Raw genomic sequence first — 15,475 nt, forward strand, 5'->3', positions numbered from 1 at the left:
GGATAGTACAAAGTCAGGGAGGGAAGGTCAAGCTAAGCTTTCCACAGTTGTATTATAATTTAAAAATTCTTTCTTGGAGATTTTCTTTAAATATTTTTCTTAGGAAAAATGTCTGATGGGCAATTTCAAATTTACAAAGAAACAATGCAAAACTGCATCACTTAGTGGTTAGAACAATGACCTGGGAGTCAGGAGCTCTGGGTTCTAATTCTTGCTGTGTGACCTTGGGCAAATAACCATCTTTCTGTCCCTCAGTTTCTTCTTCTGGGACAGTGGGGATAAAATACCTGTTTTCTTTCCCTCAGACTGTGAGTTGCATTGCGGGACAAGGTCTGTACCTGATCTCAAACAGTCAATCACATTTATTGAGAGCTGACAGTATGAAGAGCACTGTTTTAAGCACTTAGGAAGCTACAACCTAACAGTTGGTAGATATGTTCCCTGCCTTACCGTCTAGAGGTAGTGACAGACATTAAAATAAATTCCAAATATATACCGAAGTGCTATGGGGATGGGGTCGATATCAAGTGCTAATCTGATTTATATTTACTTAAGTGCTTAGCATAGTGCTTGAAACACAATAGGGGCTTAATACTCCACTTGTTATTTTCCCCCAAGATCCCCAGTTGATCACTGAAGTTTACAGTCACCTGGAGGAAGCAGACACAATAGCCTTTAGTAATGACACCGAAATTCCACATTTTTTGTTGTTGTTGAAGCAGTGATATCTTGGCCTGGGGATCGGTTCATTATGTCATAATATCTATCTCCATATTACTCCATATGACCTTTAATAGGCATTACTTTCATTTCCCTAGAAGGGTCATTCTTCCCCTTATTCATGTTCTCATTTCCTATACCACATGTATCAGCTGCTGTATATGTGTTTGTGCCAACTAATTTCTGAAGTCTGTCATTAGAGTGCTCTCAATGGACGATGATGTATGGGGGCAGTATGATAATACAGGCACAGCATGAAATTGAGTTTTCTACATATTCCCTCCCAGCAGAGCTGGTTGAGGAATTGAGTGCTTGTCCAAGCTGCTGTAACTGCTATTTTTTTTCTTTTTTTTTGGTTTTTAACCATCGGTAGCATTACGCATTCCTGCCAAGGGCTCCCCTGGAACAAAGCCATGCATGTTGGGGTAACCCAGGACTCCGGTAGACTGGGCTCAAGAGTCCACTCCCTGTTCAGCATACATTTCTTGCAATCTTCATATCTGTGGGATTTGCCTTGAGAACAAGTCATAGAAATTTTCTACAGTGTGAATGTTTTTTGAGAGCATTTTTTTTAAACAGGACAGATGAACAGATTTATTTATACCTGTGATAATCAACCACTGCTCACTCTTCTCTTCGTTACTCTTCCTTCTTTGCCTCAGTGTTGCCTTTGGTCTAATTTACTTGTTTTTCTTATTATGCATCTTTTCATGGCTTCTTCCCTATGCTGCTTTGCCAATTAAATGCACAACCCAGTTTCTAGTAAAGCTAGACACCAATTTCTGTGCCCCCTGCTTGATACTTAGCCAAAAAAACCCTCAAATATCTGGGATGAGGGACAAAGAGAAGTTGATGTCTGCTCCTTCAAAGTACCTGCTTGTGTTTCACAACAATAATCTGACCCCAAATCCACTGAAGACTCAAAATAGTTCTAAAAATGGGCTGGGGAGGGAGGCTACTGAGATGTTTTCCAACCTGAGGTACTCGTCATTTAGGCCTCTGGCCCTGTTAATCTGAAGTGAAGACTAGTAGAGGCCAAGGTTTGTTAGGAGAATACTTGATACTGGATTTAGAAAGTATTAAATGTATGGCATTATGTTAAAGACAACCGTTGCAGTCAGGTCAAAGCTGGTGTTACCACCAAATGTTAAAGCCATTCTGCTCAGTCCCATGGTACTTAAAATGCTGGCATAATTCCTTGTCTCTCTAAATAGGTTACACCCGAAGCCAGGTTTAGATTATATTTTCACCCCAGATTTCAAATAGCCATATCACAACTTCAAATTGCTTTACAGGTCTAGGAACAGTAATCCCTGAGTTTCCATTTAAGCAATAACCAATCCTTCCTGTTTCTCAGTAAGTACATCTTCTAAAATAATCACAAATTGGGGAAAATAATGGAATCATATTTTTACAATTTTCCAAAGTTACGACACACATTTGGTTTTCACATTTAGGATAAAAATGGTTGCATTTACTTCTCAGTAATAAATGAAATTACTTTTAACCTCAAACAACATCTTTACCCATAGTAGAAACCACTGCAAAAAATGGGAAATGGAAAAACTTCACCCAGGAGAAGGTTTATAAATTACAGACCTGCACACATGCAGGTTAACACACATGCTAAGAAACAATTGTTCAGAAAGTGTACCTGGAGAAGCTATGTATATGCACGCATATGCATTTTATATATTTTTCATAAGAGCTTATGTTTAATTTCAACAGCACATTTAAAGAAAGCATCAACTCTGCAATTAAACTATATAATCATTACAGCACTTATTTAGAATTTATTATGCATTGAGCGCGAGGGTATGTACATGGTTGTGAGGTCCGAGACCTCTGCTCATCTTCTAGACTGAAGATGTGGGCAGGGAATGTGTCTGTCATATTGTTCTATTGTACTCTCCCAAGTGTTTAGTACAGTGCCCTGCATAAAATAAGTGCTCAGTAAATAAGATTGATGGATTTCCTGTCCTACACGGGGCTTGAGTCTTGGAACACTAAACCTTGATCCAGGTTTTCCCAGGTCATAGAAATGCCTTGAGCACATTATCACTAATATTCTAATGTATTAAGTACACAAAAAAGTGTAATCCTGCTGTTTGATAGTTAATGAGTATTATGGTTTATGCCATGTGTGCTTCAAGAAATGCTGTTAATCAAGTTTCTGTATATTTAGGCGGTGGCAAACAGTGTGTAGAGGCAGCAGGAAGAATATCAAGACGGTAACAGAAATTTCTCCAAAAGCAGAACTAGAATAAGCATTCAAACAAGCTCTCCATCTTCCTAAATATTCCAGAGCTGGCCAGACAAAGAGACAGAAGATGAAGGTGGAAGGTTCAAAATAAGCAAAAGAAACCCTTCTTCACACAGTGCGGGGGGTGGGGGGGGAGAGATTTGGATTTTGTTGCCACAAGAAGTTTTTGCAAGTCTAAGTGATCATCACTTTCAAGAGGAATAGAGATCAATTCGATAAAGCAAACCCGGTTATCAGAGGGCAGGTGAAGAAAGTAGACGAAAGTGTAATGGCAAACATCTGACCATTAGGATGGATGACAAAGAAGCCAACCATCACATGGTTTCACTGAGCACTCTGGAGTAAAATCAGGTCAAATACTGGTCTGGACAGATGGGTCTTTTGGTTATCCAGTCATGGCATTTCTATCGTTCTTATGTTCTTAAAAGGATCAGGTGGAAAGCAGAAATGATCTCTGCTACAAAACACTTGCCAACCATTCTTGCCTGCTCTTTGTTTCCATGTCTTTTTACTCTGACCTTTCTTCCATTTCTCTTAAGTATTTAGCAGCTGTCCAAATACCGCCCAGGGATTTCAAAACCGCCCTGTTAATCATTCCTTTTTTTGTCTCGGAGTTGAGGCTCGCTCAAGATTGTTGGCAATTGCTCAAAAGTTAGGGTGGCTCCATCCTCAGACACCTGTGGGCATTGAGTAAGTCAGCCCCTGGGAGGAGAGAGATATTCATCCTGTTCCCTAGGCTGAACTTTAGACCATGGAGATACTTTTTTTCTTCCTTCTTCTTCCCTCTTCCTTCCCTCCTCTCTACTTTTCAGTTTCCTCTGCTCCCTCGTCCCTCAAAACCAACCAATAATCTCTTCCTTGGTCCTTTTCATTTAAGGATCTTAGGTTTCTGGTAGATCTTGGATAAGTGCTTGCAATACACAGCACTGCAAACTTCTCAAACAATGGTCTTGGACAGGGAAGGACTTGTAACTAACACTTCCTTTAAAAATACCAAAAAACCTCTCACAACAGTTTTCCTCCCTGTGCATTTGCCATTTTGGGACATTTGGTTACACTGATGAGTTGGTATTTGCAAAAGGCACTGCAAAGCACTTGGGTTTCCTTAATTTCTACAGATAGCATTTCCTAATCTAATTACAGAACTGACATTTGATACAGGAACTCCAATATATTTTCAAATCTTGAAAAAAGAATAGGAGACAGTTAAGGCTAATGGCTGAGAACTGATTAAAAAAAAACCCCACCATTACTCTAAAATTCAAGGTCCTTTTGACAAATGTATTTTCACCTGGAGCACTTTCCCCTTCAACTCTAGCTCACTGCTCACCCACACTATAGCTTTCAAAGGATACGAAAATAACCTCAATTGAAGTTCAACCCGGTGACAAACAAATTCCTAAAGATGCTACAGAACACATTTGAAAACCTGCTTACCTTTCAAAAGATATATACAGTAACGGCCCTGATTTCATGGCACGAAAATTCTTCCCATCTTTTGTTGGTCTACTTTTACCTCTGTTGATTAGTTTTAAGGGATGGACAGTCAGGTCTGAGTTGAAAGTTGCATTTTAAAAAGGAATGTAGAAAAGAATTGCCTAGTCAGAACTCTTCTTGTTTACTGAATTGGAAACTCCATGAAATCAATTCATGTCTTTTGAACCCCAGATACCCTCGTGGATTAGATTCATGTAGATTACACTTATAGGTATATAAACAGCACACATTCGGAGGCAGGAAAAGTCAGAGGATTCCCATAGGCATATCTGCCTATTTATGAGACCCATTCATTTACTAGCTACTCTTTTACCATGGTGTCTGGCTATCAGTCACACAGCTATGAGGTATTAGAGTAGGTACTCCCCACAAAATGTTAGCTAGTGAAGCGAAATGAAATTCATACCTGATTGCTACACGATTCAAGGCTAATGTAGAAATGCTCGATCCCAGTCCACCCAGATATTCCAAAGGAGCTCTTTCTGGAACCCTCAGAAAATAAGTTTGGCTAGACCAGGGCTAGTTCTAATTTATTCTTGTTTATACTCTGACCTTAGGAGCCTTTTCTTAAGCAACCACACACACTCTCTCTAGTCTTCCAAATTACCAAATGTAATGTATGTTTTATATATTAAACATGAGCTATATATGGGCCCATATTACACTGGCAATAAGGAAGACTCATTTTCCTTTGGCCAGGCCATAATTCTATAGTCCCTCTGCTGATGTTACCCTATTGGACATGAAGTTCGAAGTGCTACACATAAGAAAAAGCACGGGCATGGGAGTCAGAAGGTCATGGGTTCTAACCACTTGTCTGCTGTGACACCTTGGGAAAGTCACTTAACTTCTCTGGGCCCGTTACCTCATCTATAAAAAATAATGGGGATTAAGAATGTGAGCCCAATGTGGGACAGAGACTGTGTCCAACCTAACTAACCTGTAACTATCCCAGTACTTAGAACGGTAGCCGGCACATAGTAAGCACCTAACAAGTACCATAATTATTATTATTACTACTAAATAATTCTTCTGAGCATCACGCCAACTAACAAAACATTTTTTGAAGGCAGGTGACTCTCTACAGAAGTATTGGCAAGTCTGTACCTGTCACTCCAGGAGCCTAACTCAAGGCCTTAACTGTGTGACCTTAGCCATGTCACTGGACTTCTTTGTCCTTCAGTTTTCTCCTCTGAAAATGGCAATGATACCTGTTCTCCCTTGTCCTTAGACGGTGAGTTCCACGGGGGACAAGGACTATATCCAATCTGCTTACAATGTTTTATCTCCAGTGCTCGGTACAGAGCTTGGCACAGAGTTAGCACTTCAACACCACAGTCCTTATTATCAACATCAACAATTCCCAACGCTTGTTGAGTTGTACTAAGTAGAACAAGAAGTAATGTTTTTATAACAGTACAATGCTACTAAGAGCTGAAACTCTTTCCCACTTCCTCATTTATTTTTACAGGCCTATTGTTAAGTTATAAAAATGAGGGGGAATATTCTGTGAGGCTGCTAAATGGTGGGTATCTTTCTACTTTATAGATTTGAGGAAGTTAAGCAAGGTGTTTGAAGTGGAGGTGCAAATAAAAGCCAGGTGTCAAAATTTGCATCTGGGTAGCCTAACCAGCAACCGGGAGGGATAGATTGCCTGTAGAATACGAGCCACTGAGAGGGTCTCAGGAGTATTTTTATACCTCCCTCACTCTGGAGCCATCCCTCCTCCTGAATCTGATGCTATGTGTATTTATTTGGCTAGAAGTGCCATCAGAGGGTTGGAATGCAGTCTGTTGGTTTATTAGGAAGTCGTATGTCAATGAGGCATAAATGCAAGCCTAGCACAAAGGCTGAGCATAATTACCTATCTAGAGAAAGAAAGATGGCCAAGTAAGAGCAGGAGCAGTGATGGGGTCTGAGATGATGTCAGGCACTATTGTCTAACTAAGTGGAACATATAAGAGCATCATTTATGACTCGGGAGTTTTATGTGTTCCCGAATCTATGGTCCCTTGAAATTCTGCCTGTCCTATAAACAGTCCCAGGCAGCACACCTCTTCCACATAGGATGACTCCGCTTTTTCCCCGGGCCCCGGTTGGGCCCATCGGGTTCCCAGGATATCCCGACGTGCCGGTACCTGTATATGGCCATTCCGAACTATGCCTTGTTTTGAGCCACATCTCTACTTCCACCTGCTGCTCTCCTCGGGGTCTCTGTGGGCCTCCTTACTTGCTTGAAGCATGGAGTAAGCGAGGAATTACTCACAGCCAGAGAGGAGAGAGGTAGAGGGGAGGAAAGCAACTTTAACTCTACATCCTCTCTTCCCATCTCGCTCCCACTCTTAAAATCCAGAGGGATTTTGGAGTCACGCCGATCCTGTCCAACTCCCTGATTCCTCCACCCATAGCGGCATCTTCCGATTCCAGTTGTAAAAATTGTTGACTAGATGGTGAAGGGAAGAGGAGACGATAGCTGCCCAAGTGGAACTGAGAAGCAGCAAGGTGTAGGGGATAGATCACGTGCCTGGGAGTCAGAAGGTCGTGAGTTCTAATCCCAGATCTGCCACCTGTCTGCTGTGGGACTTTGGGTATGTCACTTCACTTCTCTGGGCCTCAGTTACCTCATCTATAAAATGGGGATTGAGACTGTGAGCCCCATGTGGGGGCAGGGACTGTGTCCAACATGATTATCTTGTATCTACCCCAATGCTTAGTACAGTGCCTGGCATATAGTAAGCACTTACCAAATGCCATATTATTATTATTATTATTATTATTATTAGTCCCAGGATCGGGCTTTAGGATTTATAGATGTTGATTAAAGAGGTTGGAGAACTGAGCCTTGAAATCTTGGAGCCTTTTCTTGCCAAGCCAGATGTCAACTGCAACTACTATATAGATCTGAAAATGTGGTTTCGATTGGGGATTCTGTGAGCTTGGCTATCTCCAACTCCGCCACTGTATTATGATCTAATCTCTCTACTATTCTGGAGCAATTGGAATTTAGCGATAAGATAATTCAAAATATATTTCTGGCAATCAAAGTAGTCTGTGGTTGCAATGTTTAAACATTTGATTCGGAGAACGGTTTCATTGTATAAACTGTAATTCAACAAATGCTGATATTTTGGACTGCATTTACAATGGACTAAAATTGCTGTTAAATGGTTTTAAAGCCTTTATTTCCCTGAAGCTATTTTTGGTACCATGAGGCTTTGCTGTGATATGAATTTTAGGAAGATGGTGTCACTGTAAACCATACTGTGATTCTAAGCTATATTCAAATATCCCAGAACAAGCAGTGTATCATTTGGGGGGCAGCCCCTTGCAGTGTGGGGTACGTCACCTAGGGATTATTTTAACTAGGCATGAGGTCAGAGCCAGAAAAATCTTTCCAGATTCTCTCCTCATAACACTATCCCCACCCCCACTCCCTCCTACTTGGACTGTTAGCCCCATGTGAAACCTATCTTGTATCTACCCCAGTGCTTGGAACACAGTAAGCCCTTAACAAATACCACTATTGTTTTTATTATTACTATCACAGTTGAACCTTTTTCTGCTGGGGCTTATCTGTGATGGAGGGGAGAGGGCACAGAAATGGCGGGGCGGTGGGGCAAGGAGCCCAACGGTTCTCTCAGATGCACTGTAGGCAGGCTGAGATATTGTGGCTACCTTAGAAACTGAACAAGGTCACTGGAAACTGTGACTGTGATTCCCTAAACTTTCCACTACAAAATGCATCCTTGGGAATTCTCCCAGAATACTCACTAGATCATAAACCCAGACATGAGCGCAAATTTGCTGGAGTAATCAGAATATTACACTACCATAATCGGGACAGTAAGTTTCTAAAGTGCTCTCAAAGAAGCACTGCAGAATCTTTCATTACACCAAAGTAGTAAAAGTAAAATTTAAAAATTCCTTACTTCATAAAATGATTCCGAATGTTAGTTAAGGTAACAAAGATGTTATTCTCCTTTCAGCGTGGCCTAGTGGAAAGAGCAAGAGTCCGAGAGTCCGACCTGGGTTCTAATCCCGGGCTCCACCACTTGTCTGCTGTGTGACCTTGGGCAAGTCACTTAACTTCTCGTGCCTCAGTTCCCTCATTTGTAAAATGGGGATTAGGACTGTAAGCCCCATGTGGGACATGGACTGTGTCCAACCCGATTTGTTTGTACGGTGCCTGGGGCATAGTAAGCACTTAACACGTACCATTAATATTATTGTCATTACTATCATTAAAACTCTCAAAGGAAGACTAAGAGAGATGGTGACCAAAAGAGAAAATGGGCAAAGGCATGGCTAGGGAGAAAAGCATATACTGTACTAAGCATCTGGAACGGTACAACGCAACAGAGTTGGAAGACACTTTCTCTGCCCAAAAGAGTATACAGTCTAGAGGAGCATGAGGCAGACAAACCGAAAGCTAATGAATTGGAAGAAGACAATCCCAACCCGCATCTTGTCAAGAATAGAAAGCTCATACCTGTAGCCAGATAGATGAGATGGAAAAGCATGTCTTTGCCCTGGACCACATCCACTGCCACATGGGAAAACCGGCTGTTGTCTTCCATAAAGTACGGAACTGGAATAACTGGCTGGATCACTTCATGCATCAGAATAAACTTCTGAGCATCCTGAAGATTCCTTTCAGTCAAATTCACATACAAGCCCTGGTCCATTGTTCCACACTGCAAATTAGGCGAGAGAATATTTTACTTTTAGTTGGTGATGTGTTGGGTCTACCAAGTGAAACATTAAGAGATCTGTGCTACAGGTGGATGAAATTAAATGAGAGGTCAGTTGTATGCCTCCAAAATTAAAACTGGATAGAGTAATAATCTGGCCACCATTCTAGTTTAACTCCCAGGTTTGAAGTTCCAAATTCAAAACGTACTAAACCATTCAGGTATGACACATCATCATCTTTAGGGGTTGGGGGTGATCTCTTTCGAACAGTGTTGAACCTCAACTACAATGGAATAAGAGCAAAACTACTGAGTATACAATAGGGCATGCTGACTTTAGGAAAAATAACATACACCCTATAATGTCTCAGTGGCAGGGTCATCACTAGGGAGTTGTTTGGCTAAATGCATTTCATCACATCTTTCTGCGAAATCAGAGATCCAAATTCAAAATGCAGTATTCGGGCACATTATGTGGATTTATTACATTCCCCACAGGGGCTCTCTAAAGCAAAAATAAATGGATTACATGGAAACAGAGCTAAAGGGTTTTTTTTTTTTTCATCTGAAAAGGATATAATTTTGAGCCAACATTATTCACATATGGTAAAGAAAAATAGTGTCTGCCCTATTCCGTCAGACCAGTTTTCCAAAGGTTCAAGCAGATGGGAGTCTCACTAAGGTGGAATAACTTGAGTAATAAGCAGTAGGGCAAAAATTGCTTTTTAGGATCAAGAGAGAAAAGCATTATGACAGGTATTTGATATATTGGAGGAAAAAAATCACACTTTCAGATCATCTGAGATTTAAATTTAGAGTGTCGATTAAGGAAGCACACATATGGCAGATAAGATTATAGAAAACAGATGCAATAGCTTTTTGATACACCTGGGAAGGAAGGCCTAGAACCTCAACTGGCATGGAGTGAAGGGAAAAGAATGATAAATCTTTAAAACTTTAATAGTCATCTTAAAATTGATTGCTGTTCAGCATAATTAGGTTTGAAGTGGGAGAGCCATTTCTTACACCTTGAAATTTCAGATATATGGCTTTTTAAAAGCTTTAATTTATAAACACACTCCAATGAAGACTGCTTTCCTAAAATCAAGGTGAATTAATAGCCCAGGAGAGCATTTATAGCATGGAAGAGGGCAACACATACCCCACATATGAAAGATGTGTTTTGTTATAGGTTGGTAATTTACAGACAGCTGTCACAACCAGAAAATCGTAACTTTTTGCCTAGACTTCAACGGTAATATCCAAAATGTTAACAAATTCCAATTCATCTTATAATGCTTCAGTGCATTATAATCATATATGCTTTCGTTTGAGGTGATACAGTAAGACAACCCATCATTTCCACTACTACTGTATCAGAGTATCTCCACAAAGTGCTTTCAGACTCAAATTAAAAACATGCTCTTCAGTCTATAATAGGCTATTATTTCCATTGGACCAACTTCTTGTGACCAGAGTGGCCACAATGTTTCTGAAAGACATATCTTCAAGATCTTAAAAATATCAAGTTATGCCCACTGAGACATTTCCCAGAGGATCCTGTTAAATAGAGAAGACCACTGATCACAGAGCAAATCTGAGTCACCGAGTCCCAGAACCGATGATCTGAATAATTTACTGGCTAAAATTAGACATAGAGTTATGCTATTTATAATCCTCAATAGATAAAACTACACTCTACTATTTTTGAGCATCAATAAAACCTTCAAATAACTCAACAACGTATAGGTTTTCTATTAAATGTACCTAAAAAGGTTTTCTATTAAATGTACATCAAATATATCCAGTATTGTAGATTACCCATTTGAGAGCATCTTTGCACGTTACATTAAAAATAATTAATCATAAAACACTCCAAAGTCTCATGAGAAGTTCAAATCTCATACACTGTAGCTCCGGAGACTTTTATTTTAACAAACTAATATTTCCTTCAAATCAGAACAAAAGAGATTGGATCAAGGTTGTTCCTTAAATGGCTAATTGAGTCCACGTTTGGAAATTGGGACTGTAATCCCTTCCCAAGTCATATTTTTAAACTTCAGTGCTGAGCCACCCTCACCACCTCATCACAGCCCCCTACATGTAACTTTCCATTTTGGAAAACCTACTGGGTGAAATGTATGACCCATTTCTGCTTCTTCAATGATTATACTGCATGTGTTGCTACTTCTCCTCTTGGAAGTGGCAGGCTACCAGGCATTACGGCATCAGAATTATAAATAATGAATACCCACTTCCCAGGAACGTTAGGTGATTTGTCGTATGGATACGGGGCGCTGAGTAGATGCAGCCACCAATTACCTCTTTTCTAGACCTACCGGGCTGCAGGATAGTTTTTCAGCTCACTGCAAAACCTTTAGCACTGAAAATATTAATAACTTAAGAGTGTTCCATAAATTTAGCTAGCTTCTACATTTATTTTTTAACCCTGTGACTTTTTCCCCTTTCATGGCCTTTCACATTTATTATTATATGGTCACCTTTTTTTCCTAGATTAATTTAACAGCTTGGTAAAAAAGGACTTCAAAGGATATAACTTTTTACGCAGGGGTAGATGGGGAGATTTGGATGGTCTTAGTCTCTCTGTGCTACTTGGATCAGCATTTGGTTAATAGAGACATTTTATTCATCGCATACTCAACTGTATCCACATAACTTCAAAAGAGAGGAAATTAAATTTTGTTTATTGCCTGTTGAACTGCCAGTTCTGATATATAGGGCATGTGAACTTCCTCCTTTTTTGAATTTTCTCTCATCACCAGGCTAATGAAAATTTTAATGAGAAAATCTAAATAAAGCTTCACAAAACCCAAACAGACAATTAGGGTACCAAATTCATGGCTAACTACTGGTTTGTGATATCGGTGGAGTCCTTACTCCTTAGCCTTATCTGTTCAATGTGGAAAATACAGTAATTTCCTCAATAATGTGGCTGTTGCATTATTGAAGAATCTTGCATTATGGGAAAACTGTGTCACGATAACTGCAGCTTCATTGGAAATAAATGGATTAGGGAGTAAAAATTCAAAGCTACTTTCATGACTGCATACTGTATTTACTCAAGTGCTTAGTACAGTTCTTGGCACTTAGTAAGTGGTTAACAAATAAATAATCAGTGGCATTTACTTAATGTTCACTGTGTACAGAACACTATTCTTAGCACCCCTGGGAGCATACAACTCCCAGGGAGTTGAGTTGAGAAGTTGAGGAAGTTGAGGAAGTTGAGAAGTTGAGAAGTTGAGAAGGGAGTTGAGAAGCAGCGTGGCTCAGTGGAAAGAGCATGGGCTTTGGAGTCAGTGCTCATGAGTTCGAATCCCAGCTCTGCCACTTGTCGGCTGTGTGACTGTGGGCAAGTCACTTAACTTCTCTGTGCCTCAGTTCCCTCATCTGTAAAATGGGGATTAAGACTGTGAGCCCACGTGGGACAACCTGATTCCCCTATGTCTACCGCAGTGCTTAGAACAGTGCTCGGCACATAGTAAGCGCTTAACAAATACCAACATTATTATTATTATTATTATACAACACAATTGAGTTGAGGCACACGATCCCTGGACTCAAGGATCTTAAGGAGGAGACAAACAGTAAAATAAATTACAGACGAGGGAAGCAAGAGAGTATAAGGGTAGATACTGCTGCGGGGTTTGAGGTAGAGTATCATCGTGTAATAAGGAGCACAGATGAAAGGGCATAAATGACTCAGAGGAAGTGAAAAAAAGAATGAGAAAATAAGGGGTTAGTCAGGGAAGGCCTCTAAGGACGAATGATTTAGTAGGGGTTTGAAAATGTTTCCCTGCATTGAACTGGTGATTCGTGTTGTAAGTATAGAAACAATGAGGAAAACAGAATGAATTAAAAGCAATTTTTAATGGTACTTGTTAAGCAGTTACTGCCCAAGTCCATACAGCAGACAAGTGGTAGAGCTGGCATTAGAATTCAGGTTCCTGACTTCCATGCCTTTGTTCTTTCCACTAGACCATGCTGCTTCTCACATTATTTTGGACTTGATTACGATCTCTTAGTAAGACACAGGCATTTCTGTCTGCTAATCAAAGATCACAATTTTAGTGATGTTGGGTCTGGAATGTTGAGGAGGAAGCAGAGGGAAGATGGGTGAGATGGGGATATTCGTGGGAGGGGCAGATAGCAGAACTACTTACACAAGCCATTTCTGGTTTACATTTTTTGTACATATACACCTTAAACATTTCTAGAGTAGAATGCAGTAAAATATGCAATTTTCTCTGAAATTACCTGGAAATTGGGGTTGGGATTTGGATAAGGCAGCCAGGCTGAGCGAGAGTTCTCCTGGTACTTGAATGGTCCATTGAAAGTTTGGGTGATAGCACTCAGATTGAAAACACAAACAGCGGAGGCTGCTATGCTGTTCCTACGGGTGGAGACAAGAAAATCAGTGTGAGAAAAAGACATCAGCCAATCCACTCACTGGGAAGCCCAGATCTTCCCATTGACGCTGTGACTCTCTGCAAAATGACCTCCTGGGATAAGTTTTAGTTTTCTGGACAAAGGTATGGAAACAATACATAAAATTCCGGAGGCAGGGATTTGTTTGTAATGTAACAAGCTTGGGAATCATAAAAAAATACCCAAAAAACTGTCCAACAGGTAACCATCAAATGTGTCCCTGCCAGAGCTCTCAGTGCACTGGGAAACATGGAAAGGATAGTGCAAGATTTGAATAGAGATGAATCAAGCCTCTAGGTTTTCTAAAGACAAAGTTTTTACCTCTGTATTCTCCTGTAGGTCAAGATTTGCCCCCCAAGGGCTCAATTGAGCTTACTTCAGCCTATTTTGGCAGAAAGACTGGTAACTTTAGCCCCATATTTTTGGTTTTCATCCTTCCGTAAAGGGATTAGGTACGACTACGCGGAAAAGGGACCCATCAAGGGACAGCACAAACACTGCTTCTTTAATTTTCCACCTCAACGGTGGACAGAGGGGCTTGCCTAAGCACATAAATATAAAGCACTGCATTTGAGTGCCCCTCTAGACTGTAAGCAGGGAACCTGTCTATCAACTGTTATACTGTACTCTCCGGTGCACTGAGTACTCCCGTGCTCTGCACGCACTGAGTGCTCAATAAATACAATTATTTGGGTGGAATGTACTGTACTGAGCATTTTATAGATGAGAGTAGAAGCTATGTTCCCTGACTTCCCAAACCTTGCGAAGTAATAGCAGTAATAGTACCCACTGGGTGCGAAGCACTGTACTAACCATTTGAGAAATATAAAGCAAGTAAAATGCCACATTTCCACCCCATAGAGAGTTTACTCTATTGGGGGGAAATTCCCCTGACAGAGCGCCACCCAGTTTGAAAGCAATTTCATAGCCAGCTTAGAGGGAAATCAGAGCCAGCTCGCCAAACCTTGAGATCAGGGACGTCTGCCCAGACTCGCCCCGGGATGATGGCATGGTAAGCAAGGGCAAGGACGAGCTAAGAACTATGATTTGACTTTTTAGCATCCAAGAATTTGAAGAGCGTCTCTGTTGTGGAGATTTAATTTTCAGCCTGGGAAAGGTCAGACCTCACTGGGACCCCCTGGAAAATTCTGTTAAATGGGGCCAATTGAACTGAGCCCAAGCAGGCATGACTATACCCACCAGGAACGCTATTGCAAATTGCCACTGGCTTTCCTCACTTCCCTAACAGGATCAGCTTCTAGGAAATGGCACAAAACAGTCTAATTCTCTTTAGGGCAAATGACCTATTTGTATATATTGTGTGTAATAGGTCCCTAAATAAAGCTAATTCCTGAGCTTAATTCCTCTTTCCCACGGGGACGAGATTGTCCTGAAGGCTTGCAAGAAGCCTAAGACACACTTACAAATTCCTCGCTTTAGTGAGGGGGGAACAGAGATCATGTTACAGTTTCCACTACAGAAAGAAGTCCTATGGAATGGTAAATCCCTGTACTAGCCAGGGGATGGCAGAATGATGAGTCTCCCGCCTACCACCTGGGCATAGATTCCCCCAACCACTGGAAGGATCCATGAGGTCACTTTGTCTCCTTGGTCCCACTGGGTAGATTGATGCTGTCTGGCTCCTGGGAATCCACCATTATGGGAAATTGGGAGTCCTGACTCTTTTACGTGTCGAGCTAATGCACTCCACAGAATAAAGGGCAAATGGAGATGAATTTTTCTTGGCAAGTTATAACTTTGCACCTCCCGACATAATGTGAATGTTTCTGTTTATTGTCGTAGTTTACTCTGCCAACTGCTTAGTACAGTGCTCTGCAGAGTAAGCGGTCAATAAATA

At 40.8% G+C, this 15,475-nt stretch overlaps 1 protein-coding gene across 1 annotated transcript in view; it reads right to left on the bottom strand.

Annotated features, from left to right (window-relative positions):
- The window catches only part of SEMA5A (semaphorin 5A), a 366,908-nt gene that overhangs the window by 115,548 nt on the left and 235,885 nt on the right, over positions 1-15,475 (bottom strand). The window contains 2 exon segments of the mRNA XM_001519071.3: positions 8,970-9,174; positions 13,447-13,582. Coding sequence (XP_001519121.2) covers positions 8,970-9,174; positions 13,447-13,582 — 341 coding nt within the window.

The sequence above is a fragment of the Ornithorhynchus anatinus genome, chromosome X3 (assembly GCF_004115215.2).
Source record: "Ornithorhynchus anatinus isolate Pmale09 chromosome X3, mOrnAna1.pri.v4, whole genome shotgun sequence".
Lineage (NCBI taxonomy): Eukaryota > Metazoa > Chordata > Mammalia > Monotremata > Ornithorhynchidae > Ornithorhynchus > Ornithorhynchus anatinus.